The sequence below is a fragment of the Aythya fuligula genome, chromosome 8 (assembly GCF_009819795.1).
Source record: "Aythya fuligula isolate bAytFul2 chromosome 8, bAytFul2.pri, whole genome shotgun sequence".
Lineage (NCBI taxonomy): Eukaryota > Metazoa > Chordata > Aves > Anseriformes > Anatidae > Aythya > Aythya fuligula.
In genome coordinates, this window is record NC_045566.1 from 9,025,501 (window position 1) to 9,053,471 (window position 27,971).

General features: G+C 42.2%; 2 protein-coding genes across 3 annotated transcripts; both read left to right on the forward strand.

Moving 5' to 3' along the window:
* The first annotated feature begins 355 nt into the window (after window positions 1-355).
* Window positions 356-18,385, forward strand: EFCAB14 (EF-hand calcium binding domain 14). The gene is made up of 11 exons (XM_032192133.1): window positions 356-734; window positions 1,048-1,196; window positions 4,511-4,656; window positions 6,474-6,572; window positions 9,301-9,411; window positions 10,307-10,387; window positions 11,260-11,451; window positions 12,118-12,198; window positions 13,518-13,629; window positions 14,256-14,387; window positions 15,214-18,385. The coding sequence occupies exons 1-11, from the start codon at window positions 550-552 to the stop codon at window positions 15,387-15,389; spliced, it is 1,464 nt and encodes a 487-aa protein (XP_032048024.1). The 5' UTR covers window positions 356-549; the 3' UTR covers window positions 15,390-18,385.
* Window positions 18,386-18,514: 129 nt separating this feature from the next.
* On the forward strand, window positions 18,515-27,910 carry ATPAF1 (ATP synthase mitochondrial F1 complex assembly factor 1). Of its 2 annotated transcripts, none has more exons than XM_032192772.1 (9): window positions 18,515-18,729; window positions 19,296-19,404; window positions 19,974-20,024; window positions 20,697-20,759; window positions 22,085-22,135; window positions 24,000-24,047; window positions 25,642-25,737; window positions 26,287-26,394; window positions 27,316-27,910. In XM_032192772.1, the coding sequence occupies exons 1-9, from the start codon at window positions 18,515-18,517 to the stop codon at window positions 27,508-27,510; spliced, it is 936 nt and encodes a 311-aa protein (XP_032048663.1). In that variant the 3' UTR covers window positions 27,511-27,910. The 2 variants fall into 2 exon arrangements, with proteins under 2 accessions (XP_032048663.1, XP_032048664.1); XM_032192773.1 differs by lacking the exon at window positions 18,515-18,729 and adding an exon at window positions 19,012-19,203.
* Window positions 27,911-27,971: the final 61 nt, after the last annotated feature.

Sequence of the window (27,971 nt, forward strand, 5' to 3'; positions counted from 1 at the left end):
TCAGACCCGCTCCTGCAGAGGGCAGAGGTTTTGCTTTCACCAGGCTAAACACTTCAGAGGGACCACAAGCCTCACTTACAGGGGAGATTACACACGTAGTGGAGACTACACATACAGGGGAATCCCTCACTTATAGGAACACCCCACTTATAGGGGAAAGAAGAGGCCCCCTATTTCAGCACCGCCATCCCGTCAGAGGCGGGTCTCGAACCCGCGTCCCTCCCTCCCTCCCTCAGCGGGCTCCCCTGCGAGCGGCGGGCGGGGCGGCCCGGCGCCGCCCAATGGGAGCGCGTCTTGCTGGCGGGTGGGGGGCGCGGCGGGGCGGCAGAGCGAGCAGCCATGGCGCGGGCGGGGCGGGCGGCGGCGGCGCGGCGGGGCAGCCCCGGCGCCACCAGTACCACCAGTACCACCAGTAACATCGCCACCAGCCGCCCCCAGCAGCTCCTGTAGCCGTCGGCGGAGCTGGCGAGCCGGGGCTCGGCGGCGGCAGGCGGCGGCGGCGGCGGGGGGGGGGCTCAGCAGGCGGTGTCCGCCCCGCCGCCCAAGAGGATGAAGAAGCGCAAGGAGCTGAACGCGCTGCTGGGGCTGGCCGCCGACGGGCGCCGCAAGAAGGCCGCCAAGAAGGGCTCCGGGCACCGGCTGCTGCGCACCGAGCCCCCCGCCTCCGACTCGGAGTCGAGCTCCCCCGAGGAGGAGGAGGAGGAGCTGGGGGGGGCGCGGGGCCGCTTCGCCAAGTGAGGGTTTGGGGTGTTGGGGGGGGTGTTAGGGGGGTGGGGGGGCTCCCCTCGGCCTGCCCGAGTGGGGTTGGGGTGTGTGGTGTGAGGGGTGGCAGTGGGGAGGGTGTTTTGGCTAGGGAAAGTGTCTGAAGTTGAATGTGAAGTTGGGGGTGCTGCGTGTCTGCTGCTGCACCCTCACTTAGAAAACCTCCCCCTGAACTCCTGTCAAGCAAAGCCTGCATGCTCTCGCCTTCCTCTAACAGAGCATTTAAAGTAAAACTTTGCCATGTACTCTTGAATGCTCACCGTCTGCTTCCTTTCTCTTACCCAGGGGAGACTATCTGCGATGCTGCAAGCTCTGTTACCCGTTATGTGCTTTTGTCATTCTTGCTGCCTGCGTGGTGGCTTGTGTTGGCTTGGTCTGGATGCAGGTAGCTCTCAAGGAGGATCTGGATGTGATAAAGGAGAAATTTCGAACTAGTAAGTATACCTTCCTATGCTATTTCACATTTGCTTTGGGCACTGGGAAGAGCTGTAGTCGCCTACCTGCTTATTCAGAGTGGGAAGGCACTAAGACAAACCCTCTGTGACTTTGAAGAGTCCTCTGAACCAAAAATAACGAGGCTGAGCGAATCTGAGGCAGGCATTATGTATTCCTGCCTGTTCGCTACCTCCTGAGGAGCAGGAATGCTGGATTCAGTGGGACTTTGCTTGTACGTATGCTTATGAAATTTCTGACTTTGGGCTTCAGAGAGCTTCCTTCCAAAGCCACTGTTTAAAAAGAAATACAAAGTTCTGAAAAGCCCTGTGGAAGTAGTCTGGGGTATTTTGATGCTTCTCTCGAAATAAAATTAATGGAAAGTGATGTTCTTGTCCTGAGCTTGTTTAAAAGCCTCTAATACAGGCGGTTGTTCTACTGCAATTGAAATGTTTTTTAGGTATTATATTTTTTCTTGTGTATCTCCGGAATGTTTATCCGGCTTTCATTTGCTGAGTTTTGTTCAACTTTTTTGTCTTGTTGCCTGCGGTGTGGGGTTGTATCATGTTGAATACTTTGAAATGCATAGTTAGCGTGAAGCATTTTGCTGGGAGGTCTCAGGTTTCCTCTGTCCACGTAAGACTTCAGTCCTAAAACTGCTTCTGTAGTGCAGAGATACTACAAATAATAGGACTCATGTGTAACATGCACTTGGGTCTCTATACCTTACCTCTGGATACAAGGTACATCTTGGTGCCTTATTTTAGTGGTGTTTAATATCCTATATATTGAAAAAGGCAAGGATAAGCTGAGGAGCTGTGTGATGATAGTGAAGCCTGAACTTCCTGTGGTCTGTGGATGCTTCAGGAGGGTTCAGTAGGTACGGTTTGCCTGAAGAGCGTCATTATTGACTGCAGATTTTGACCTGTGGCTTTGGTCTTAATTTTGTATATAATAGATATATATTATTATTATTTTTTTTTTTTTTTGCTTAGGACATGAAAAAGACATTAAAAACAAGGCCAGAGAGTTCTTGAAATTGACTTGAAAAGTAGGAGGGTTCTAGGGCAGGAGATAAGCAGAGGGCTTGATCAGCTAATGGGGGAAGGAGATACTGAGGAAGTGTTGGCTGTTCTTTGAGGAGCTCTGTGCTGTTGGTGTCCTGGGCTTCCTGTTAGGGTGTGTAAGGTTGCTGCCAGGTGGGGAGTAGCTGCTAACCAGCTGTCTGCCAAGGTGAAATCTTCTGGCAGGCTAAAAGAAAGGCACTGCTTGTCAGGTGAACTTTTTATATTAACTGACACCGACCCCCTAAAACTAGGCTGAACTGGGGGACCCAGTTACAGGCACTGCAGTGCCTGTTTTTGTCACGTTCAGGGCAAGCCAACTGCTGCTCTTCATGGACTGATCTAATTTAAGCAATAGAATCTGCTGGCACTGAGAAGCCGTGTGTGATGACACTTGTTGGCTTTGGTGCAGTTAAGTTTCATCATTCCTGTCCTGCAGACTTCTTTGTTAAGAGGTGTTTGCTTTGAGCACGCTGTCTGACGACCACAGATGTATCTGTTGTCTCCTTACTAGCTGTGAGAGAAAACCAGTGCGTCTGGTCCTCTGCGTGGTGATAAAATAGCCCCCTACTTCCTTGTTACTGCAACAGCAGGCCTAGGAGCTGGATGAGAGTCATGTTATGAGACACAGCTTTAAAAACAGTATCGACAACAACCAAAAATAGACAGCAAGAGTAACCTGGTCCCAAAAGGTAAATTCCGCTTTGGTGAAACAGGTGGGTGAACGGAGGAACAAATGTACACGAATCAGTCCTTTGGCTGCTCTGGAAAAAGTCTTCTTCCTCTGAAGGTTCATTGTTTTTTGTCTTTTTTTTCCCTGTAAGAGCAGATTCCCATGGCAGCACTTGTTCTGCCGTCCTTTGAACACACTGAGTATTGTATGAGAGCATTTTCAAAAATAAGACTTGTTTGCATCTCTAGTGCATTTGGGGTGGGGAGAAGTCATTGTAGTGTTGTTAGTAAGGGTGCTAAGAATGCATACAGTATTTAACCCTCTAGCACTGTAGAAAACTCTTAAGTGGAGTCTTGCTGCACACCATGAGAGTGGCAAAACAGGGAGTAATCTGGCTGCAAGAGCCTCTGAAACCTGAGAAGGAGACATCAGGTTGAGTGCAGGCATGAAGGTATGCAAATGCGTGATCAGCTCTGAGCCTGTTTTGGCTGTGATGTGCCTTTTAGGATTTTATTCAACCAGAAGTGTTATTTGGGTCGTGAGTGATCGGTACAGATTACTGCATACCTATAAGGGACTTTCGAACTTGTTTTAAGTGAAGTGGCTTTTAGAAAACACGTGGGTTTCCAGTTCTGTCTGTTTAGTCAACTCCTGCATGGGCCAAAAGCACTTCTGAAGGGCAGCTCCTCTGGCCCTGTATGACCCACAGGGGGATTTATTGTCGGAGCTGCCAGATGCGCACCGTATAGGTAGTGCTGCTCTCAGTAGTTATTCTGGGGTCTGAGAGATGGCAGCTTGTTGGGGAGCGCTGTGTTGCAGAGTGGAGGTGCAGGCTTTGGAGAGCTCTGTCATCTCCATCTCAAAACCTTTGCTCACTTGTTTCTCATACCTAGGGATTTAGGGTTGCTTAATAGTACTTGCAGCTAAACAGCTTAGTCACTGCAGACCTGGAAGAGCTGCATTTCTCAGGCTCACAAGAACTGGTGAGAGCCATGTTTTCCCCCTTCTGTAGTACCAAGTGCAGTAAGAACTGACTTTATTTCCAAGGCACTTGTTTATTGAGTTGTTTACCAACAGATGTTTTGCATTTTTTAAGTTGTCTTTCTGTCACATGGAAGAGCTGTAATCATGTTAATCTCTTTGGAATTCACTTCATCGTCAGCAACCCCTTTGTAGGCTTGAAAAGGGCATGGAGGTTTGTTTCACATGCCTGCTCTGCCCTGGTACTTCTGGCAGTTCTTGTTTACGTTTCTGTTACTATCTTGTGTCCCCCATGTGAAAGTAACGCAAAGTAACTGCACTAAAAAAAAGACCTGCTGAGGCGTGCTAGAGTGCTGTTGCAAAGTGTTAAATTTAGTACGGTCTTTCTGGATTCTGTCTGCAGACATTTGCACTCCTAAAACAAAAATGAGCTGTTCCAAACAAATGCTTAAATCCGAAGTGGCAGTAAGCTCCTGCAGAAACTGTTACTGCTGCCTTTGACTGTTGCAGACGTTGTTCCTTGCAATTTGTTTCTTGCTTATTCAACATTGTTTACCTGGACTTCTGTTGATTAAATTTATTTTTTTCCTTTGTTTAGTGGAATCTAATCAAAAGACGTCATTCCAAGAAATTCCTAAACTCAATGAGGATTTGGTGCAGAAGCAAAAGCAGCTAGAACAAATTGAGACTGGAGAGCTGGGGCTAAGTAAAATTTGGATAAATATCACGGAGATCAATAAACAGGTGAGAAGAATCACTTTATCTCTAAACCTGCTAGCAGAAAAAATGCTTGGGTGTTTATGTAACTAAGAGCAGTGGTGAGCTGTTCTCCAAGGACTTCTGTGACCAGATGCCAAACTTTTATTTTTCAAGTTGAAATAACGTATTCTTCTTAAACAAAAGAAGGTAGAACATCCAGTTGGACTGGAGACTTGTTGCAAAAAGGAAGAATTATGCAACTGGTGGGAAGGCTTGAGGAGGAATTTCAGGAAACCTAAGAACTGTACAGTTCTTATTTTCTTGCCAAATAACTGTGATGTTTACGAAGAGAGATTTGACACTTCAAATTTAAGGAGAGTATCTGCAAACATTTCATGTGCATAGAGTGAAGTTAGCCTGAATCAGTGCTAGTTTCGTGCTGCTACGAAGGAAGTACTGATGTCTCGTGAATGTAAAATCTGCTAATACACACTTGGAACCTGAGCTGGTGTAAATCTTAGCCCTGTTTACTGTGATAGAACTAAGCCACTTAACAGAAAGCTGTTTCCTCAGCTGATGTATTAGCTCATGCTTCAAACAAAGCATCCAGCAAGGCTCTTACTGAAATTGTTGCCTTGGAGGGTAAAAGTTTGTAGCTGCTCGCAGTTAGTGGTATCCATAGGTCTGTGTGGGGTGGCCCTCTCTGATGCTGGGGCTTTGGGTTAAGTTTTAAAGACACTTGAGGTGCCTGCTTGGATTCATTTATTTGCAGTCCCGTGCAGTGGTTGAGTGCTTATGGGGGGCATTTAAATACATTTGAAAACTTGACTCGCTTTCTTTAGCATCTGACAATATATGTTATCCACAGATGTTTGGGTGCCTCGTTGGACTTTTGAAAGGCAATTATTATCTGCACCTGGATGTTAAAGCCACCCGGGACATGGTTCCTGCTGGCCCTCAAGTTTCTTCAGGGTCTGGTTCCAGTCTCAGCCAGAACTCAGTTATTGTTTTTTCCGTGAATTGTTGGGATACACTGTTGGGAATTATTTCAGCCAACATTCACAGCTGTGGAGCTAGAGACTCTCTAGGCCAGCTGGTCAAGGTTGGCCTATTATAAAACTAGGGTCTTGCCCCTTTTCTCATCTTGCAAGACAACTTTAATTTTTAACTAGAAGAAAGTGTGTTTTATCTGTTCTTTCTCACTGTCAAGTATGAGAAAAATGATTCTTCATTTGTTTCAACTACTTTTGGCTACAAACTGATGTTGAAGTGCTATTCGTAATTAATGACCAGCTTGTAGGTGTTTGTAATTTGACAGCGTTTTGTGTGGGATGAAAAATTAACTTGAAGACTTGTAAAATCACTTGTAATCGGGGTAAGAGAATTGACAGAAACCACTTCTGCAGCAGAAGGTTTGAGTGATACGTGCAAATTCTTTGCCCAGCGCTCATTTAGAGAAGTTGCATGGCTTTACTGGGTTTTGCTGGGCAGGTTTGTGATTGCTAAATGCAGAAGTAGGTGTCTGCTTCCTCTACGTGAAGGTTTCTTGTGCAAGATAAAAATAAAAAAAACTTTCTTGGGCAACAACCTGTCCCTAAGGGGCTGAGTATAAAATGGGAAGGCGGTACCATACGTTTTTTATTCAGTTCAAAAAATTTTGCTTCTGTTGCAAGAGGCAGGAGACTTTTCATATAGCCTAAGCAGAACCTCTGTCCTAGAGACCAGGGTGTTTTGTGTGTGTGTATGTACGTATCTTTTTCTTGTGTCTTATGTTTTGGTGTTACAACTTAAGCCATTAGTATTGGGAAAGGTCAGAATCAGGATTATGTTGGCTGATTGCAAATATTCCTCTTTGTTTTTAGATTTCCCTATTGACCTCAACAGTAAATCATCTCAAAACCAACATAAAGTCCGCTTCTGATCTGATTTATCTTCCAGTCACAGTAGAGAAACTTCAGAAGGCAAGTACTGTACATGTGGCTATCGCTGAATGCGTTGTGCACTGCTGTGCTGCAGCAGGGCTGTTGGGGACAGCAGTAACAATGGGAGCTACAAGAATTGCTTGTGTGAAATAGTGGCTTCTCTGTTGTTTTTAAATTGTGGTTCACGTAGTTGATAGACTATGGTCCTAAGGTGATGTATGGCAGATTTTTTTTTTTTTTTTTTTAAATAAGGATTTGGCTCTCCCTTTTTGGAGATGTGTGTTTCTGGCTGTATTATGTGCTCACTTCTTTACCTTGGAGGTTGCTTTCCTTCAGGTTGCTAATCTTTCTAATCTTGTTTAAGACGCTTGCAAAAAGTCTGTCTGCAGCTTTACGATGGTGGTTGCAAGTAGGAAGGGAGTTTGACTTTTTTTTTTTTTTAATAAGAAATAGAAATTCATTGCTTTCTAGAAACAGTCCTGCTAATGAGCAATACAGTGCTACATCTGTCTCTGCGTTCGGTCTTGAGGCAGGCAGAAGGGAGTAGTGTGCCTGGAACAGTGGCGTGGGAGCTTTCTTGGTGTTCAGCAGTTCAGTACTTGCACAGTAAAACATACATTGTACTGAGATTTTTTTTTTGACAATTCCTTGAAAGGCGTGCCCAAATGGGTGACACAGGCTTACTTATGAAGTGACCTCTGTTAATACAGTGTCTTACTGTGTGCCTTAGCTCAGCCCTCTTTTCCAAAGAACTGGCTTGTTCGTTTTGGTAAAAAGAAAGGTTTGTTGAAACTTTCCCAGGTCTTCCGTGGCAGTTCTGTTATTTAGAAATAAGTATTTATATCGGGCTAACAGCTAATGTCAGTCCAGTTCTCGTTGTAGCTTTTATGGGTTTCCACTTCTCCTTATGTCCTATCCCTACAAAGTTCATGCATAATCAGCAAGCTGGTCATATGCAAAATAATTAGTGTGGTTTGGCTGCTCAGTTCTGCTAGGAGTTCTTTTTCCGGGGGGAATATAAAGCTGTTCCTAATCTGCTGGTAGGAGCACGCTGGATTTTCACGGCGTTATGTCAGAAGTCGTAAAGAAGTGCTTAGAGTGTAGAACCCACACCTAATTATGTAATAACCTCGGTGTGATCTTGCTGCCTTCACTGCAGTACTGTCAGGACAAACTGTTAGGGCCGGCAGGTCTCGGCTTGCAGCGAGCTGCTGAACAGCAGAGCTTCTTGTTCAAATAACCCCACGTTTGGTCACACTCCGTGGAAAATCAAAGACCTTGCATACGGTGCTGGGAACTGTCGGGGTTCATTTCAGTCTCTGCTGCTGAGTTGAAGTAAGGTGCTAGATCTGGCATCTGTTTTCTCTTCTCTCTTGGTGCCATCTTGCTTGCATGTACATTTCAGAAGGTTGATGTTATAAAAACCAAGCTGGAATCCTTCTAGAAAGTATGTTTTGAGCTTAGAAAACTATTCTGCGGTTTAAATACAACAATTTTAATGTTTTTTCCAGTGTCATGTTAATGAAGAGCAATAGTTTTCAAAACTCAGGCTTCTTTTAGACCTCTGGCTGTGTGCATGCTGCAGCACCTTCTGTCAGACAGGAGAACTTCAATGGGTATAGGCGAGTGGCCTGGCTTTTGATAGGTCTAGAGAAAATGTCTTGCTCAACTGCCTGTTGCAATCCACTGTATTTGGAATCACCTGCCTTGTTTTCTTCTTTGAAGAAAGGGCTGCTATTGGAATTAAATTTATCTTTTTTAAGCCCTCTTTCATCAAATCATCCTGCAAACAGGGAGCTGCCTGCTGGTGTTAGTCCTGAAGGGTTGCTGAGGGAGTTGCTCTTGTGCAGGGGCTTGTGTTCAGACTGATGAAAGGTGCTAAGAGTGTTCTGAGGTCCTCTAGGGCAGGGAGATTGTTCAGACTTGAAAAAGAAAGAGGTGGAGGAAGGTTTGTGTGGATATCATTTGGATACACTCTGGGTAGCCACAGGGTCACACATGTGCTATAAGAACTTGTGAATGAAATGGGCTCATAGGGAGAGGGGGTTTTAGATGGGTTTTATTTGTTTTGATCATTGAAGAAAGTATTCAAAATGGAACGAGAAGCACATGGGAGAGCTCTGTCCTATTAAGTCTGTGTTCGTGTCTTACCTGAGACTTTGACTCCCATAGCAGCTGTGCCACCAGCTAGTAAAACACCAGTGCAGAAGCAGAGGTGGCTGTCACAGCACACTGGCTGTACCTGTTGTATTCATGGGGGCTTTCCTGATGCTTCAGAGTTGTTCTTTCATTTTAAAAAAGCAATATTTGGAAATGTAGTCAGCAGCTTCTGGCAGACCAGTTTTGCAGCGCATGACGTGTCTGACAGGTAGGCCTGAAAGTCAATTAAGGCAGGGTAAACAGATGATGTCAGCATCCTTGTGTTTAATACAAATACTCCATGCAGAGAGGAAGACAGATTTCTTCATCTCAGGACTTTTTTAATGCCAGAACCTTTGCATTGCTCTGGGAGTATTAAGCCTGTAATTTTGGCCTTCTAGCTTAAGTCGTGGTATAGGGTGTGTGTGCATTTTACTGGCCTGGAGATGCCCTGGGTATGGTTTGCTGTTTTGCCTGCGAAGGAAGTTCTGCATCCTCCAAACTTGACTGCCTGTTTTTGTGGCAGCCTGCCTGCTATTTCATTAACAAACATTGTGTTTAGCAAATGGAAACGTTGGAACAATGCAGCTGAGGAAGGCTGAGATTTTTGTCTGCTCCTTTCTTCCAGACTGTGGCCAACATAGGTAGCACTCTTACCAGTGTTTCTCATGATGTTGAAAACATACAGACAGCTATTGAAGAGTACAAGAAATCCATAGAAATACTCCAGAATGATGTGGTAAGAAAATGCACTGATTTAACTCTGTGTAAAGATTACCTGCTTAATATAAAACACGCCTAAGAACTCCAAGTTCTTGTTCTACATCTTTGAAACGCTTTCTAGGTCTCGGTAGGTGCAGGTTGATACATTAATATACTGATCTTGTTATCCTGCGTAGCATCTCCTATATGGTCCCAAGTGTGTGTTTTTCTAGAGCCAGAATAGTTGCTTCCTACTCTATTTTCTGTCCTGCAGATTTTTACTTGCTGCTACACACATGTGGAGCCTTGGGAATCTTTCCTGCTGTGTGATACAGAGTACTGCTCATGGTGTAACTCTCTGCACCATGTCTTAAGAATGGTATGGTGAAAGTGTTGAGACAGTTTGCTGGTTGAATTAAGGATGTGTGTGAGAATGAAATTACTGACCATCTTCAGCAGAAACTTTTTGCTGTATTTATACTGACCTCTCTTGCTTGGGGTTAATCTAGTGGAAAGAGTCAACAAATATTTTTCCAGTTAGAATACAATACAGCATTGCTTTGAATAAGGTTTTTTTTTCCTCTAAATATTCTCATTAGACACCTTTTGAAACTTAATCTAGATAGTGGGTACTACAGAAACTTTATAGGTGTAGCCTGTGTAGAAGTGGTGAAATGTGTATCGTAATACTATGTTAAAGGAGAATACGTAATTTGTTTAATAACAAACAAACAAAAACAACCCCAAACCTATACTAGGATCCTTGGTATTTAAAAGAGAAAACTGTATTAGTCTGGTTAAGATACTGCTTGCACGAGTGACACTAATTATAAAAAAAATAAAAATCTTTACCTACATTCTGCCAGTTCTTAAAAGCTTTGTGTTTTCTGTGAGCTTGTGGTAACATAATTTTCTGCTTTTTTTTTCCTTAGAAGGAATTGAAACAGATAACTTCATTTCCTTCCACTGCTCTGCCAAGGACTGAGAGAAATCAGACAGAAAATTGCAAACAGGTACTTTTCTCCCTTGCGTTTTGAATATTGGTACAAGTGGTACTTTTTGTGTGTTTTACAATATCTTAGTGAAAAAAGTTTGCCTTCATAAAACCATAATACAGATGGCATAATTCAAAACCAAGTATAAGATAACTTTACTGTAGTTTGTTCCTGTGCATGTGCGAACAGGAAAGTGTTCTAGCCTGAGAGTACCTTTTTTCTTTGTCTTTTGGTGTGTTTTAACTGTGTGAGGAGTAGAATGTCTGAAACGGAATATCAAACAAGTTACCGTGTACTTTGCTCATGTAAATTTAAATGATTTAAAGGCTTTTTATTGAATGGATTTTATGGCAGGTACTTGCCAATCTGAGCAAATCTGGGAGTGGCGTGTGTTGAGTCACCCTCAATGTAATGAAGTGTGGAAAGTGGAGATTAAAAAAAGAAAAAGGTGATTAGTTAAAATGGTCTCTAATGGAATTACTGCATTTATTTGTGTTTAATATAATTATTATATTCCTCAAAACTGAATCTTATGTACAAATACCTGCTTCCTAGAGTGACCCTCTGGCTACCCAGAGTATAGCCAAAAATAATTGGTGTAGTTACCAGGCTTGCTCTGGAAAACTGGATGAATAGGCTTTGTGTGTTTGCTGGCACAGCTGAATTGATTACATGAGCAACAAAGAGGTTAGCCCTGAGGAAAATCTCAGCTTCAAACTTTGAAAGCTGGAACAACTTTCTGGAAGCTTCCAGTTGAATGTTTTCAGCCATTCTGTGGAGAGCCAGCCTGAAGTCTTCCCGGTTAAACTGGGTCAGTCACCGTGTTGTTAATAGCAGGAGTGCTGCAGAAGCGAAGTAAACTGACATGTTCTGGCTTTTTTATATTTCAGGAAAGCCAGTCACTCCATGCAGCTTTGGAGGAGCTAAATAATTCTGTAGTGGCGTACCAGAAGTTGAATGACATCAAGCTTCTGAATGTGGATTCAGCCATTGGTAACCTCAGCCGGAGGGTTACGCTGTTGGAAAACTCTCCCTTTGCTGTGAACAAACTGGACAAAAGAGACAACTTGTCTACCAGTGCGGTAAGTGCAACCATGGGTGTCTGTTAATTTCAGTTCTCTCTACACAGTGCATTTATAACTTTTTGAGGCCCAACTGAAGAAGTGAGAGTAATACTTAAGAGGCTTAGGATTTCATTTAAAACAAAAAAAAAGGAGTTTGATTATCTGATCATAAATATGTAACTTAATGACCACTTCGAAGAAACTCCTATCTTCTTTCCTTCATAATCTGCAGGAGAATATCCTAAACATTCTGATGTTTAAGACTTAGAATCCCATCCCATTAAGTAACTCAAACCTTTTTAACTGTTAGGGCAAGCCTCTCCAATGCATAGGGCATCTGTCAAGACCACCAGGTAGTTAGGTGGGCTTCTGGATTGTTCAGCAGTACTTAAATGTGCTCAAAAAAGCATTTAAATATGTTCACAAATCTTTCCAGTCCTTTCTGAAGGCTGTTCCAAGTCCAGACTCTAAGAACATGTTTTGTATACTTAACAGCAAGAAACATGCTGACATTGCTGTGGTAAATTATATAATTCACTGTCTCGATATTTATTCTAGCTTGTACTTGTCCTGTTTTCATCCTGCTTTGTGCCTGGCATATTTGAAGGAAAGAAACTTTATTATAGAAAATTAACATTAATTAAGTACGTGCATATACTCAGCTCCCCTTCATTTTCACTCTAGGGAAATGATACAACTACCTCTCTAAAAGTGGAAAATGAAGATCAACTAGATAATGAAACACATTCAAATAAAGAACTGAAGGTAAAGTAAGGAAACGCAAACTATACTGGGTTAGTAGACCCTGTCATTGTTTTAAAATCATGTTTTAAATGAGACTTGAGAAAAGATCTGCAAGTAGGCTTATCTGATCCAGTTTCTTCTAAAAGTACAGTGTGGAAGGACAGTTTACACACCCCATTTTGGGGGCAGGAAGTGAATTAGGATGGAAGAAAAGTTGTGATAGTTTTAAGTTTTGTTGTTCTGACTATGGGATAACACAGCAGAACTGCTGTAATATCCTTTCGTGCAGCTGAAGTCGCTGGAAGTTCAGACCATGGTCCAGTGCAGTGAGGGATTTTTGGCAGCTGGCTCAGTTTGAGTTCCCATGGTCATGCCCTCAGGAAAGTTGTCCCAGCTATTCTGGGTTCACACTCTAAGTGGTGTTATGACGTTTTTCCATGTGTAAAAACTTGGGCTATGTTTATCCTCAATAAACATAGTGCATCATAGGGGAAATCATGAAAAGGTGAGAGGAGGGAATTCAAGAAGATAGTGCAGAGCTGCCCAGGCCTGCACAGTCCCTGTTTGTTTTCTAACTTCAGAGCTGCAATTTCAGGAGCTAACAGCCAGAATTTGACTTAGAGGAACTTTGTACTAGTGAAGTTCACATACTGATGAAAGTCTTCTCTCAATAATGATCAAATAACTGACTGTGAGCAAGTTTAACAGACCTAACTGAATGGCCAAGCTGTGGGTTAGGGATGATGGGTAGTGTTGAAGTTACTTTCCATGTTCTGGCAAGAAGGCAGATGAGTGAACTGACTATGCTGTCGTATCAGGCTTGGATTGCTGTGAACTCAACCTGTAATCGAGAATTTTATCATAAGAGATCCAAACTAAAAAACGTGATGGTTGACAGTGATATAGTAATTCCTACCCAACAGTAGTCAGTGCTGCAAACAAACATTTGAAACAACAATGTCATTCAATTAATGTATAAACGTTCATCCCAAGTACATTTGTTGACTTTCCATATTATCATCTGTGAGTATCTTACTCATTTGTATAAGAAATATAGAAATGTCACATTCTTTTGAAATTGGTGTCTGCAAAATACTTGCCTATGTTTTGGGTTGAGTTCCTGATTCTATTTCTTTTTATAGAACATGTAAATTTACTCCTTAAATCTTTCCATAGCTTTTTTTTTTTAATGATAGTGCTTTTCCAGGCTGATCAAGTTTTTAAATGATTAAGTCAATAAGTCATTCAAAAGTACTTGGATATTTTAAGTGAATTCTTGTTCTGATCTCCTGTCTATTGAAGGGGGTGCTTTTTAAGAAAATTATTTTCAACATGTGCAGGAACCAGGAACCAGAGATTCTCAGGTATTAAAACTAAGAGAGAAGCTTCAGATGATCAGTGCTCTCACAAACAAGCCAGAAAATGACCGTCCCAATGAGGCATCAAAAAATGGTAAGAATGTTGTACAAGAGTAATCCATAAAGGTTAAGGTTCCCTGTGTAATTAAAATAATAAGTAATGAAGGTGAATAAGTTTCACAGCTTTCTAAAGATTTTTTGGTGAAGGTGAGTTCAGTCGGGCAGAAAATAGCTCTAAGACGTAGAAAATGACACGTGAATACAAAAGTTTCCTTAGCAACTTTCCAACAATTGCTATTAGGGAAGTAGACAATGATACATCCCCAGAGAGGGGAGGAGATGGTAAAAGCAGCTCAGGTGGGCTGGTGCAGATTGAATTACTGAAGTTTCTTCATCGCTTTCAGAACAGGAAGTAGAAAGCATTTGCCAGCCAGTCATTCTGTGTTTGAGGTTTACAAATACATATCCACAAGTACAGCATGAAAGGTTAAGGCTGTATAACTGTTTAAAAATAAGCCTTCATTCCTTCTGTTCTTCTTTTGGTAAAAGTGGATAACACTACTATATCCTGAAATAATTTTGCACTATTCTTAGCCCATATTCTTAGCATCTGTGATGTAAAAAAAATCTTTGAATTGGTTCTACTGGATTTTTCCTGTTTTGTTTCTGCTGACTAAATCTGTGGAATTAGTAAGACTAACAGAAATTGTTTTGCAACAGTTGAAAGTAGTTTGAGTACTACGGCAAAGCCCACAGACCTTTCAAGGCTGGCTTCAAGGTCAGCTGATGACAACACAGAGAAGAACGGACAGCTGAGACATCTGTCCTTGCCAGGAATTTCCAGCATAGAAGGTGTGTCCTCTCTAGGCTGACCTTTTCTTTTTGTAAATATTTCATATGAATGTTCAGGAGACATTAGGTGTAGCTGGATTTATGTTAGTGTCTGGACAATCTGGGAGAAATTTGGTCAAGTTGAAAAGGTTGAAAACCACAAAGAGAAGAGAATAGCATATTAAAAAAAATGGGGATTTAAGCAGGAGTGTGCATTAAGGTCAGTGATGTGTTCTGAGTGCCAAAGTACTGTGCCAAGTGCCCAACAGATTGGGAGAGCAGTCAAGGGCAGAGCTAGGGTGCTGAAGGAAAACGAAGTAGGTGTGAATGCGTATGTTGTTTTCTTTTCTTTTTCCTCTTCGATTCTTTTTTTTTTTCCTTTAAGAGAATGCTGCCTGGTGGAATGAATGGCTTCTGGATCTCGCTGTTCAATCTCTTCAGCCACTGAAAGGGCATTGCTTTGCTTCAGGAAATGAATAGACACTTTTCCCTTTATATGATCTGTGCTGTTGGTATAGCAACAGTCATTCAGAGCTTGCTTTTGTGGAAGATAACTGCATCTCTGTGCAGTGGGTAATGGTAGAATGGGCTATTAGCTGAGGCTAGAAATAGGGATTTTTTAAAAAAGACTTACTGTAATTTAATTCAGAAATGTTGATGTTCATGCTTTTTACTTCTGAACTGTTACTGACAGCTTATGACAATACAGAAGGCAAGCTGTGTATTTGGGGATGCTTTACTTAATTACTAGGTAGTAACACATAATGTAGTAAAACTGGAAGAGTAACTTACACAGTATTTCCCTGTACTTCAAAGAATTACTTCTAAATCATTGTTCTCTTTGCAGATCTTCAGAAATTGTTTGAAAAAGCACCTGAAGATGCTGATGGGAAACTGTCGTTTGAAGATCTTCAAAAGCTGCTTGGCTCTACAGCCCAAGAGTCAGAGATCTTTAAGAAATTTGACACAGATGGAGATGAGAAATACTCATTACAAGAACTGAGATTAGCTTTAGGTATATAGGAGAGAGATATATATATATTTAGAAATGTGATATTGATGGACGCTACTGTAGCTAAAGGAAACTACGGGATATGAAAAAAACTGTCTGCACTTTCCCAGTGTTTTACTGATCTTTGGAGCGAAATTACTGTACACATTGCCACCTATTTTTTTTTTTTTTTTTTGCTTTCATTGAAAACAAATTACAAGTTTAGATGTCGACAGGACATAATATTGGGACTGTTAAAATCCAGAAAATTCCCACACTTGTTTAGAAGCATTTGTTGGTCATTCTTTCTGAGGGAGTTCTTGATTTTTAATTTAAAATACAAAAATAAAACTATGGTTTTATATTTCACTGAAATTTGCCTTAAATTAGAGAGTTGCACTTTATGTAAAGCAGAAAGAAATCTGTCTTGTAAAGATGGGCTTTCTCTGCTTGTAAATATTTGGAATAGAGTAAATTATGCATATTTAAGGGGAGGTTTGTGTCAGGGGCTGCGTTGGTAGTAAACTTTATAATGAGAGATTTGACTAAAAGGGGTGGTTGAGAACTTCAATTAAAATTCTAGTTTTGACTAAGTGTATCCATGAATGAGTTTGGACTCACGCAGAGGAAGGGAGGAGTGGTAACCTATGCCCATCTGTAGCAGGACTTATTTTCAGAGGGAAGAGTTGAATGTGTTTTTATATCATGAGCCTACAGGAGCAATTGCCTACCAAGTGCTTGGGTTTTCACTTCAGCATTCTTTTTAGCTTTGCTGTATTGCGTCCAGATTACACTTTGTGAGATGAGCCTATCTTTGTTTTGTTTTGTTTTTTAAAAAAAGCTACTGAATAACAGATACCTAAGAGGTAAAAATCTACAATGCAGCCTGCTGAGTAGCACCTGAATAGTTCATACTCCTGCACACTGTGCAGGGTGCAGTCAGAGGAGTGTTGAGTCTCGATGAGTGGTCACCAGAGATCTTGTGAATGAGGTTGCCTGTGCTGTGGCTTCTTTCACCTGCTGTTGGTGGGGTCACTGATGAAGAGCCCTGAGTGAGGCTCCTTGCCAGTACGATTGTGAGTAGGTGGGAGTGGCCTGGAGGAGAACTTGTGGGTTGTTTTCTGTCTAATGTGCTTGTGATTGCTTCTTGGTACCTAACTTTTGTCTCTGTCAAAAAAGGATGCACGAGGCAGGAAAGGATTGTGTAATCACATCAATGCTCTCTACTGATGAGTGCTTTTTAAATGAGGTTTCACTAGATTAGAGGAATTTAAGGGCGTGTTTATACTAGTGGATCTAAACACTATAGTGGATCTAAACACTAAGCGTGTTTAAAACCTTCCTGAATGTAAAAAAATAAAATAAAATAAAATAAATGCAGAAGGGATTCTTTTGCAGGCCAGGTCAGGGCCAAATCAGGTGATTTTGCTGACAGTATCACTGATCTTGTTGGGAGTGTTTTTGCATGATTAGTGAATTGAAATTACCCACCTCACAGAAACATCAGTTTATGTGGAAGTCAGTTGATAACTGTTGAATTTTGTGCAACTTTGGATTGGATGTTTATAGTTTTATTAATAATTGTATTCTGGAAGTATGTATCAGTGAAGGAATGCGCAAAATGAAACCCTTTCATTCATTGCTTAGGCTTCTTTCACTGTTGCTCTTCTGTCCTATTTGGGTAATGCAGATGTGACCCACTAAGGAGATGCTTTTGATGTGACATTTTAAAACACAGTATTTAAAAACAGATTAAAACCAACCAACCTTGGCTTTAAGAGGACAAGAAGCTAATACCTGCTTCTTGCAGCTTCCCATACTCTTTTATACACTTACATATAATTCCTTAACCAAATAATAAAAGGAGCAATAAAATGTAACCATTCTGGTATTTTATTTGTACATAGTGTATCATAGCCATATGCCAGAGTTTGCAAAATATTTTTGGAAGTTTGATTTGTATGAAAACTACCTTAAAATATAAGGGATTATTGCACTGCCATGTGGATCTACCAGTGTTTTGTTTTGATACAGTCTGCTTTACTTTTGGAAGGCTTTTCAGCAGCAATAGTGAAATTTGTCAGCTGAGCTTGCCTTGAGAATAGCGTGTGCTGCTCCAGACACTGGTGTCGTGTCCGTGGCCAGGGAACTGAGTCGCAATTGATGAGCGATTGGCGTTCAGGCACAGCTGTTCAGTGGTGCTGCTTAACTTGCATGTCAAGAGCATGGTCAGTTGCTAATTGCTGTAGTCACTGCAGTGTGGGATGGACTTGTGCTTTGAGTTTAATGAACCATCATCATCTGGGAGTGCAGCAGTAGCTTTTGCTCGACCTAGCCTAGCCGGCAGCTCTTTGTTGCAGCCTCAGAGTGCGGTGCCGTGATCCCTTCAGGTTTTATGCCATGCCTTCGGTCTCTATCCCGCATGCTTCTCGCTGCAGGGTTCTCTGCTCTCATGTGTTTGTGCTGCAGAGGGCACAGAAGTCAGGGACAAAGAATATACCTGCCTGGATCTGTGCTGGCAGCGAGGAGTTGGTGGGATGTTTGTGGCTTCGTGTTGTGGTCCTAGGAGCCCCCAAACCTTTGCCCTGCAGCAAGTGCTGGAGGAACAAGGGCTGAAATCATGAGGTGATGTGATGGCAGTGGGCACGGTAGGGATAATTTAGGACTCTGGGGGGTGAGCAGGAGACATGACCCTGTGTTGTATGGTCTTGAGAGGCTCGGGGTGCTGTGACAGGCATGTCCCCGTCCCTGGCACAGGGCTGCTGGGGGACAGGCTGCTCCCAGGTGAGACGCTCTGTGACACTCGTTCTCATTTCCAGCTTGTATTCCTTCTATATTTTCGGCGACTCCTGTGTCGGGACCACTTTGTACCTTCCCTTTGCCCAGTTTCCCTGCTGTCCTGTACCCCTGTCGGAACCATGTAGCGGCTTCACCGCTCCGCGCGCGAGCTGACTGGAACCCCACACCCGTTCCCGTGTGCCGCGGCTTTCCGATTTACCTCAATAAAAGCTCATTTTTTTTGTTTGTATTTTTTTTTTTTTTTTTTTTAACCTGCGTGTCTCCTCTCCCGGCTTCGGCGGCGCTGCCCCTCAGCGGAACGCAGCGGCGCGGCATGGCGGGGCGGGCGGAGCCGTGTGGCGGGCGGGCCCGGGCAGCCATGGCGGGGCCGCTACTGCAGGCCTGGGGGCTGGGAATGGGGTTGGGACGGGGGGCGACCCTGAGGAGCCGAGCTGCCCTCCGGCCCCTCGGGCTGCTGGCTCCCCCGAGCCGGGCTGTGGTGGGGACGGGGCCCCGGGATGGCCCCGGGGAGGCGGCGTTGGAGGAGAACCCCTTCTACGGGAAGTATCGCCACAAGATCCAGGAGCTGCGCAGGTGGCTGGGATGGGGGAGAAAAGGGGGAAAAAAGTGGGGCTCGGAGGGTTTGGGGTTGGGTTTGGGGGAGGTGGGGGGAGTCTGTGTCCATGGTCTGAGGTGGGAGACACGAGGGAGGTCGTGGCTGTGGGAGGGTGCAGGGGGACACTGTCCTTAAGGGGCTCGGTGCCCTAAAAGCCAGATGAACTTAGAGCCTGCCATCCCCTTGCCATCTGTTTTGTGGGGCTGCACCATCCCTACATGTCTGGAGGCTGCTGTCTGTCTGCCTTGGGGCACCTTCATGCCCGTAGGACTAGGCTGAAAGTCCTTTAGTTTATCCTTGTGCCCCTCTAACCAAACAAAACCTCAGGCCAAATGCTGCCTTGAGATTCCTTTACGTCGTTGCCTCCAAATAAATGAGAGAGTTCTACCCCAACGTGATCAATTTGCTAAGAGATAATTTCGCTAACACAGCAGCAGAAGAAACTAAAACAGGTTAAGTGTATGGTCAGCACCACAGGAAACGCTTTAACGCCATTTGGCCTTTTAATCACTTGGCACCGTTAATAGTCTCTTCTCTGATTCAGAGCCAGCCCAGATGTGTTTGAATCCCGTATGGAAAAAAGAAATGAAGTGAAAAAGCAGCCAGTGGGACACTCCAAGCAAGCCGAGTTTGTCAGATGTATGGAAGAAAAGGCAAGGCCAATTTTTCTTTGTAATTTGCATGCAGTGAAGCTGTAATTCTGTCATTTACGTAATATCAGCATAGAGCTACAACTGTACAGCATTCTTGCTGCTAAGGAGCCCCAGAATTTTACTCTCTAGTGGCTAAGAACATAATTCTGTATTCCAACATGTTATTTAGCTATTTTCCTAGGCAGTAGGCTCTGAGCTTGAGGGCTTAGTTAAATATTTAATTCATTCCAGATTAGTTTGGCCAGATGGAGTGACATCAGCTTGCATTTATCATTCTGTAGTGAATTTAAAAAACAAAAGTTCAACAATACCAGATCCTAATTAAATAATATTTTCCTTTGACTAATCCTTTCTGACCTTGTAATTCATAATTTGCATGAAGTTACTGCTTACCTTTCTTTACCAATAACTTACTACAGTGCATTTTATTATAGTAATGTTTAAGTATCTTAAATTTGAGCTTATACTTGGAAGATTTTGTCAGCAGGCATGATATGCGTGCCAGGAAAGGCAAATAAATGTTACTAAAGCATCAGCTACAAAAATTAAAGAAGGATGTTTTCTTCTAGGCAGAAGGCTTGGGCATGAAGATGTCAAAGGGAGGATTCACACGGGATAAGGTGAGGGAGATGAACCAAAGCGTTAGAGGATGTGCCAGCAAATAAAGGATGGATGTTAATTTGTAGTGTTACCATCAGTACTTTGCCCAAGAGCTTTTTGAGGTACAAGTAATGTTTCTTATGCTGCACTTCATAATAAGATTTTCATTTACTATTGGGATTATGTTCAAGTCTTAAACCTCTTTGCTCTCTGGGTTTTTATTATCAAGTCCTTTCTCTCAGATATCCTGGAAGTTCCTGCTAGTTAGAGAATCTGAAAGCTTGCAGTAATACATCAAAATGGTTAAGCTGTCTCTGCAATGTTTAAATATGTTTCCAGCATTCAGCCAGTAGAGGGACAAGAGGATGGTTTTATTCTCTTCAATGTTCCTGTATTTTAGCTATCTTTGTAAAGCTGCCAACAGAACGTGTGTCTGGAGCAAAGTGTGTTCTGTGTCCTGACAGCATCTTTTATATTCTGCTTCAATGTATGAAACCACTTTTCATTGTGTCACTACTTAATTATTTACTAGTTTCTATGGCAATTAAGAGAACTAAGATGCATTGTAAATTGAATTAAGTTCCTCTAGCTTGATTTTGTTCTATGTAGTTGCATCCATCCATTCATTCTGGATTCTCACTTGAATCAGAGAACTGTTAACTGTGCCAGATTCCTTATGCTCTCTCTTGCAGACACTTGATTCGATTCTTAATGTGGAGATGGTGAAAGACAAATCAGCAGAGGAAATAAAACAGGTGATGGATTTAAATAGACTGAACTTTGTTCTACATCTGTGGTTAATAGTAATTTACGTGGGAGAATGGGAATTTTACTTGAAAATAAGACTGAAAGTAAAACGTGGCTGTGGCTGTATGTTTATAAAAAAAAAAAAAGTACATTCACATGTATATCAATAGTAGAAGGTATTTTTCTATGCATAGGGAAGTCCACCTAGAATGTACCCCCATGATAATAGTTTACATTTGGACTTGATCACTCAAAATCTCTCTGCTGTATCTTACCACTGCCATTTAATGTGTAGCTGTTTAACTGGCATCAGCAAGATCCTGCCAGGTTTGAAGACAGGTAGAGGAAAATCCTGGCAGTAGCTCATGTGGATTTTGCTGTGACTATTTTGCAGGAATTAAAGCTTTTGCAGTCTTCTATCTTTCTTTGTATTATCTGTCGTTCAGGAGCCTATGTACTCGTACTAAAGATGGTTAGGGTTAGAAGGAGGCGGATGTGTTTGTTTCAAGGACAAGGTGAATCGAGTTATTCTCCCTAATATCTTCTTGCTTTGCACTGCATTCCCTTTTATCTGGTTATAAGTAATTTCTGTTCCATATTTCTGATGTTGCTTGAGTTGGGTCTGGTAGGTTTTTCCTAATCAAATTGTATGCCAAGAAACTTTATGTAGGCATGCTCATTAACGGGCAGCAACATATACAAAGGAGCCTTCTGGCAGGGCTTAAAGCAGACACCTTGATGCTTTCCTGATAGCTTGAAAACATTATAGAAGCGATTCTGTTCTGCAGGGAATGACGTGGGACCAGTTGTAGCTGGGAGTGGATTCAATAATTTATTTCTTTTGAGTTTCCCCATTTCATTGTTTAAACATTTTACTGATAATTCTCATTAGTCATGTAGGACTAGTCGATTTATTAAGGACTTCATATGAGCTTTTATGCAGGTATTGCCATCAAGCTGTGTTTGAAAGATTGTCTGCTGTTGAAAATGGTTTCCTTGTTCTTTATTCAAAACAAAACCAAAAATCCTCCAGACATTGCTGGCGTGACTGTTGTAAAGAATATAAGAAACAATTCTTGTAGCTAGTAAATCTTGAGCTGCCTCTTGAGTGCGCTGCTTTTTTCTGTTATCTAATGGAAATCTGTCATTTGGTACAAGTACTCTGCAATGTTAGAAGTGTATTGCATTAGCAGGAGAGTCAGTTGGGCTTAACTGAAAAATGATCCCTCGAAGTGCGTACAAAGATTGTTTGCAAATGGAATTCTTTTTTAAGCTTTTAATGTTACTGGTGGATGCTTGATTTTTAATGGTAGATTTCCTTTGTTTCCTGCAGATTTGGAATCAGTACTTTTCTGCAAAAGATACGGTTTATGCAGTTATTCCTGTAAGTAGTTCCTCTGTAGTTATGCTCTCTGAACATCAGCGTGCAAAGCTTTCTTTTCTGTTGCGGTTTAACCCTGCAGGCAGCTCAGCACCACACAGCCCCCTCCCAGTGGGATGGGGGAGAGAATCAGGAAAAGAAAATAAAAGTAAAAGCTTATGGGTTGAGATAAAGGCCATTTAATAGGACAGAAAAGGAAGCAAAACCATAATGATAAGTGCAAAGAAAGTGATGCACGATGCAATTGCTTACGACGCGATGCCCAGCCAGTCCCCAAGCAGCAGTTGTCCCCTCCCCAGCCAACCCTCCCCATTTTTATTGTTCTGCATGGCATGCACACTATGGGACATCCCTCTGGCCAGCCTGTCCTGGCTGTGTCCCCTCCCAGCTCCTTGGGCACCCCCAGTCCCTCACTGGCAGGGCCATGTGAGAAGCTGGGAAGGCCTTGGCTCTGTGCAAGCACTGCTCTGCAACGACTGAAACATCAGTGTGGTATCAGCATTGTTCTCATCCTCAATCCAACACACAGCACCGTAGCAGCTACTAGGAGGAAATCTAACTCTAGCCCAGACAAAACCAGGACAATTTCTAGTTGTGATTGTGGTAACAATCATTGAATGAAGTAACCATTGAAGGAAAATGAGAGTTCAAGAAAAAACTGTCTTTCCAGGATGAGTGATCTTAGTGCCTGGAATAACGGCTTTTGTTTCCAAAAGTGTTTAACCTTTTCTCTGCGATCAGTTGGTCTCAAAGCTAGTGCTTCTTTCTGTACACCTGTTCTGAATTTCCAGACATACTTTATTTAAAGTATCCAAGCTGAAGTTGGTGGGAGGCTGTTCTGAACATTCAAAGTGCTGTATGGTCTGTAAATCACATTCTGGGGTTTGAAATCAAGCGGCTTTGTGTTTCAGTGTGCCCATGCAAAGCAGCATTCAGCACTCACACATGGATGTTCTGAAAACAATTTCAATCTTACGTTTACTGTAGTGGAGGGACAAAGCAGGGACTTGAGTTAAGGTGGTGTAGGCCTTTCATTAGTGGGGCTGGCAGTGTTCTTTGGTGTGCTGTTTTAGGAAAGCTTTGGAAGCTTTTTAAAGCTTTAATGCAGACCAGATTCTAGGCACACTGGGAGGTAGTTTGTGGTGTTATCGAGGGGGGAAAAAGCTGGCTTCTGCCAGAAGTTTTCTCTTGGCTGCAAGAAAGGCTTTGCATAATTCTCAAACGCTCGAAAGCATACATGAAGGAATTTTGTGTTGGTAAATGACGTATGCTTTATTTCCTGAACACCACAGAGTAGGTATTAATATATGGTGCTGGCAAGAAAAGACCAGGCAAGAGATTTAGGGGAACATGGAGAGGACATGTGAATGAGATTGCCAGCTTCCATCAGGGATGACTAAATATATTTGTGGTTTTCGTGTAAAACTGTTCAATAAGCGTGTTATTTATATATCCCATTGCATTTTAATACTGAAGAACAGATGACTGTGATGTAAAATCCATAATTTGGGGCCAAGGATGTGTCATCTCATTCAGCTGTTGATGCCAAATGATGCAGTAGAACTATTACTAAAAGAGGTTTTAATGTAAGCCTAAAGTGTGGGACTCCGTCGTCCAACAAGTAAAGCTTTGGATCCAAGGAGTTTCCTTCTGCCTCTTGGAGAAAGCATTGTTAAAATAGGACACCCATGACATTTAGGTAGCTGAGAACTAATATAATCTTCTGTGCCTTCATTGTTACCTGTTCCCTCGGTGAGACCTTCTGTAAGTAGAAGTTGTGCCCTGTAAAGGTTAATGAGACAGTTCTGAACAACTGTGCATCCACATTCGTGTTGTGAAACTTGAATTTCTTTCTCCTTCCCCAAAGGCAGAGAAGTTTGATTTGATGTGGAAGAGAGCCCAGAAATGTCCGTCGGTATGTATGGCAGAGGATCGCGGTGCCTTGATGTATAGCTGCAATACATTTCTCCTGTCTGAAGCCTAATTCATAAACTTTTGACCCTCCTGTGTTCAGATGTATTGTATCAGCTCAATTAGTAAAATCCAGGTGTTGGAATATTTGTCTTAGTGTTCAGATAAAAGCAATGGCTATTGGGGTATATCAAACAGATTGATCTAGAGATCAGGTATCTAGATATAAGAGGTGTGGGGTTCGGAAAGGTGAGCACAGAAATCTCCTAGGGAATGATTTAGCTACGTGCTTTCCATTAATTGATGTCTTGTGGTTAAATCTCTTCCGTGCAGCGTTGTGAAGAGCCAGACCTTTTAGGCCAGCTTCAGTAATGTTCCTGTATATTTTTCATTGTTGCTTAAAGCATCCTTGTTTTAACCTGGAGGAACTGTTGTGACCTATAAGCTATGTGTCGCTGTTGTATTATGCGGAGAAAGTGAGTTCTCGTCTTAACAGTCGAAGTGCATAAAAATACTGAGGATCCCTAAGGCTGAGGTTCACAGTTTCTCTTGGGGCTTGGGTGGATTTGTGGTAAACTTCAATTGGAAAATTGAATTTCAATTAGAAAACGTGTGAATGAGCATGCTGTTGCTTTAAAGAAGTTAAACTGCAAAAGACAAGAACAGCTAACAAGATAAAGAATACGTTTCTGCTGGTTTGTTCCACATGCTGCTGGATTAGTATTGTTTTCTGTTGAAAGTAGCGTGCTTTTAGAGTAATTTGTGCACTGAAGCATGGACAGTGAAAATCGCACGTTGCTAAGTCAAATGAAATCCTTCACTGCTTTATAAAATCAGAAGGTAGCTAGACTTCACGGAGTTGAGTGCTTTGTTTTACATCTAAATGGGAAACTTCACCAGATTGACTTGATCCTGGGTATTCCATTTGCCACGCTCAAATATGTCTGACTTCCTCAGCTACTTGGAGCTTGGGAAGTTGTTTGTAGTTTTAAGTGCATTTCTGTAAAGCCCACTGGCTTTACAGTCAGGTATTCTGCTTGTTTTTCTGCCCCTGTATTGTCCTCCTTCCTGGTGTGGGAAGATGGTATGTGAGCAAGTCCTGTACAGGACTGCAAACTCTGAATGTTCCTCATCTTACATTTGACCATTTCTGTTGTTAATTTATTTTAGAAGTGAGCTACCAGGTCAGAGTCTGAATATTCTCTACAGTCCTTTCATTTTTTTCATAAAATACTGATAAAAAAAAATACGTCCCAACATGGAGGATTTCATAATGAAATAGTACTGATAAGGTAATGCTGTTTTATTGCCTGCTCTGAAAATTAATGACCTCTGCTCGTCCACCAAGCAGCAGCGCAGGCTTTTCTGTATTGGTCTGAGGTTAAATTTGAGCCTTGGGGCAGTGGTTATCAGACTGGAGTCACTCTCCTGGGTCATGAAGTCTGGTTCCTGCTGTCCTATCATTCTTAGTAAAGCAGAGAGACCCTTTTTTCTGTTGTGCTCCTCACTAAGGAGTTTATGCTGGAGGCCAGTATGACATGGGTGTTCTTGTTCATTTTATTTTATGAAAAGGAGAATTATTTATCACTTCTCTGCAGTTCCTGTACGCTTTGCCAAGAAAAGAAGGCTATGAGTTCTTTGTGGGGCAGTGGTCAGGAACAGAATTGCACTTTACTTCTCTAATAAATGTCCAGGTAAGTAATTATCATAAAAAGTTGAAAAATGGATTAGGATCCAAGAATGCAGAGTGTCAGAATATTACGATATACAATTGCTAAAGAATTTAATGAATAGGTTTTCTAGCTTAACTTGAAAATAATTCTCAGTGAAAAACTGCCCTGAATTATCGGAATTCAGTAAGTTTATGAGTACTAAATGTCTCTTTAAAGAATAAGGTAAAGTCAAGCAGTCTCAAAATACAATAGCCAAAAGTGTTAGAGCTGTTTGCACAAACTACTTAGAGTACCAGTTGATGGTATGAAATGAAATCTCTTTCTAGAAGTTGTAGGTTATTTTAATTGTAAAATGGATTCTAGTTAAGAACTCCAACCTGAGCTTGCAAATCACTTGTTTTCTGTAAATACCAGGAATAATGAACTATTAATTAGAACTGACTCTTAAGCACTGAAAAATAATTGTCTCCACAGCAGCTAATACTCAAAAGTTTTATAATTAAGCCTCAAAATCTGCAATAAAGCTGAAGTTCTTTATGGGATACGAACAGATTTGTTTACTTCCTTCAGACCCAAGGTGAATCTGCTCCGAGCCAGCTGGTCCTGTACCATTATCCTGAGTTGCAGAAGGAAAAAGGAATAGTACTAATGACAGCAGAAATGGACTCCAAGTTCTTGGTAAGAGAAATCTAATCACTGGCTCCCTTCATTTTATGCTGCCATTCCTCCTATAATTTTGAATTAAAAACTAAGTCTTGAAAAGACAATTTCCCAAACAGTGGTCGTGCTGGATTTCTTTAACTTATCTATTTAGTAAACTAGGGAAAGTTTGGAGGAAATCAGCATTTTAACCATCTGGTGTTTGCAGCTCGTACATACTTTTTTTTTCTTTTTCTTTGTATTTTATTGTTGTAAAACATAAGCAAAATTTAGAGGTGCTTCTGGTCTTCTTGCTAGTGGAAGCAATTTTGAAAGTGGTTGCTACCTGCTAACAAGTTGAAACAGTGTTTTGAAACTTAATACTGATGGACAAAGCAAGAGACACCCAGAGCTTTGTGTTAAGTTTCTGTGTCTTTGCTCTTTTCCCTGCGTGTGGGCGTACTGTTATTTGCATATCTGCAATAATGCAGTGCTAGGACTAATGGCACCAGGGATTATACCGGTGGAACAAGATGATAACTAAAGCATCCCACCTCTAATTGACCCTCTTACACCACTTCCCAAACTGTGTGGTAATATATTTCCCTGTTGTATTTCAGAGTAGACAATCAGGATTTGCAATATGGGTCAACCGTAGGAGGAGAAAGATGTGACTTTGGTAAATCTCCAGTGCCTTAGAGGGGTTAGGGATCATGACAGATAGGGTGCACCTTTGACCTCTGAGGTGTGTGCTCAGCAGGAGACCAGTTTGTAGGCACGGTGCTCAGGTGCCTGAGTAGGTCAGGAACAAGAGGGAGATGGTTTTGGGAAGAGACCTGCAAAATGAGGATGACTTCAGATTGAGTCTTTTGATGAGCATAACTTTGAGTCCCTGAAGAGTCCTTTTCAGTGGGAAAGAGCAAAACCCAATGTTAACAAATTCTCTGTTTAAACTTGCAGGTGGTCCACGAAGCCCAGTGCTTGGCGAATCAGGTGCAGCTTTTCTATGCAACGGATCGCTCTGAGACCTATGAATTAGTGGAGACCTTCAACCACAGATCTAACGAATTTAAATACATGTCAGTTATAGCAGAGCTTGAGCAAAGCGGACTTGGGAAAGCACTGAGACCTAGTCAGGTTTCTGACAAGTCATAGAGACTGACCTGCGTGTGAAGCAAACCAGCAGCAGTCAAAGGGTTTCTTAGCTGGTTCCTGTCTCTTCCATTTTGTGGAGTTGGACTGGCTACAGGAGGGATCTGGAGACATCCTGGGAGTGTGATTGTTCAGCCTGCCTGGCACTGATACAAGCTGAGGACATGGATCATTTGAGCAGTGGTAACAAATTGCCCAACTGGAGCACTGCTCTTCAGGGTAACGTTGTCAGAAGGAGCTGTTTTTCCTTCCTGTAACTTAACTGCTGCATGCTGTACTTCTGAGATCTGAAATAAAATGTCAGAGCAGGAGCTGTATCGTGGAGTGTACTGACATCACCACAGAGATAACAATCGGTGTTTCTTCTCAATAAAGGCATTTTAAATGCCCTCTGCCATTATAATTGCATGGTCCAGCGCTTTTTAATTTGTGTGGAATTTATATAGCCTCGTCTGTCAAGAAAA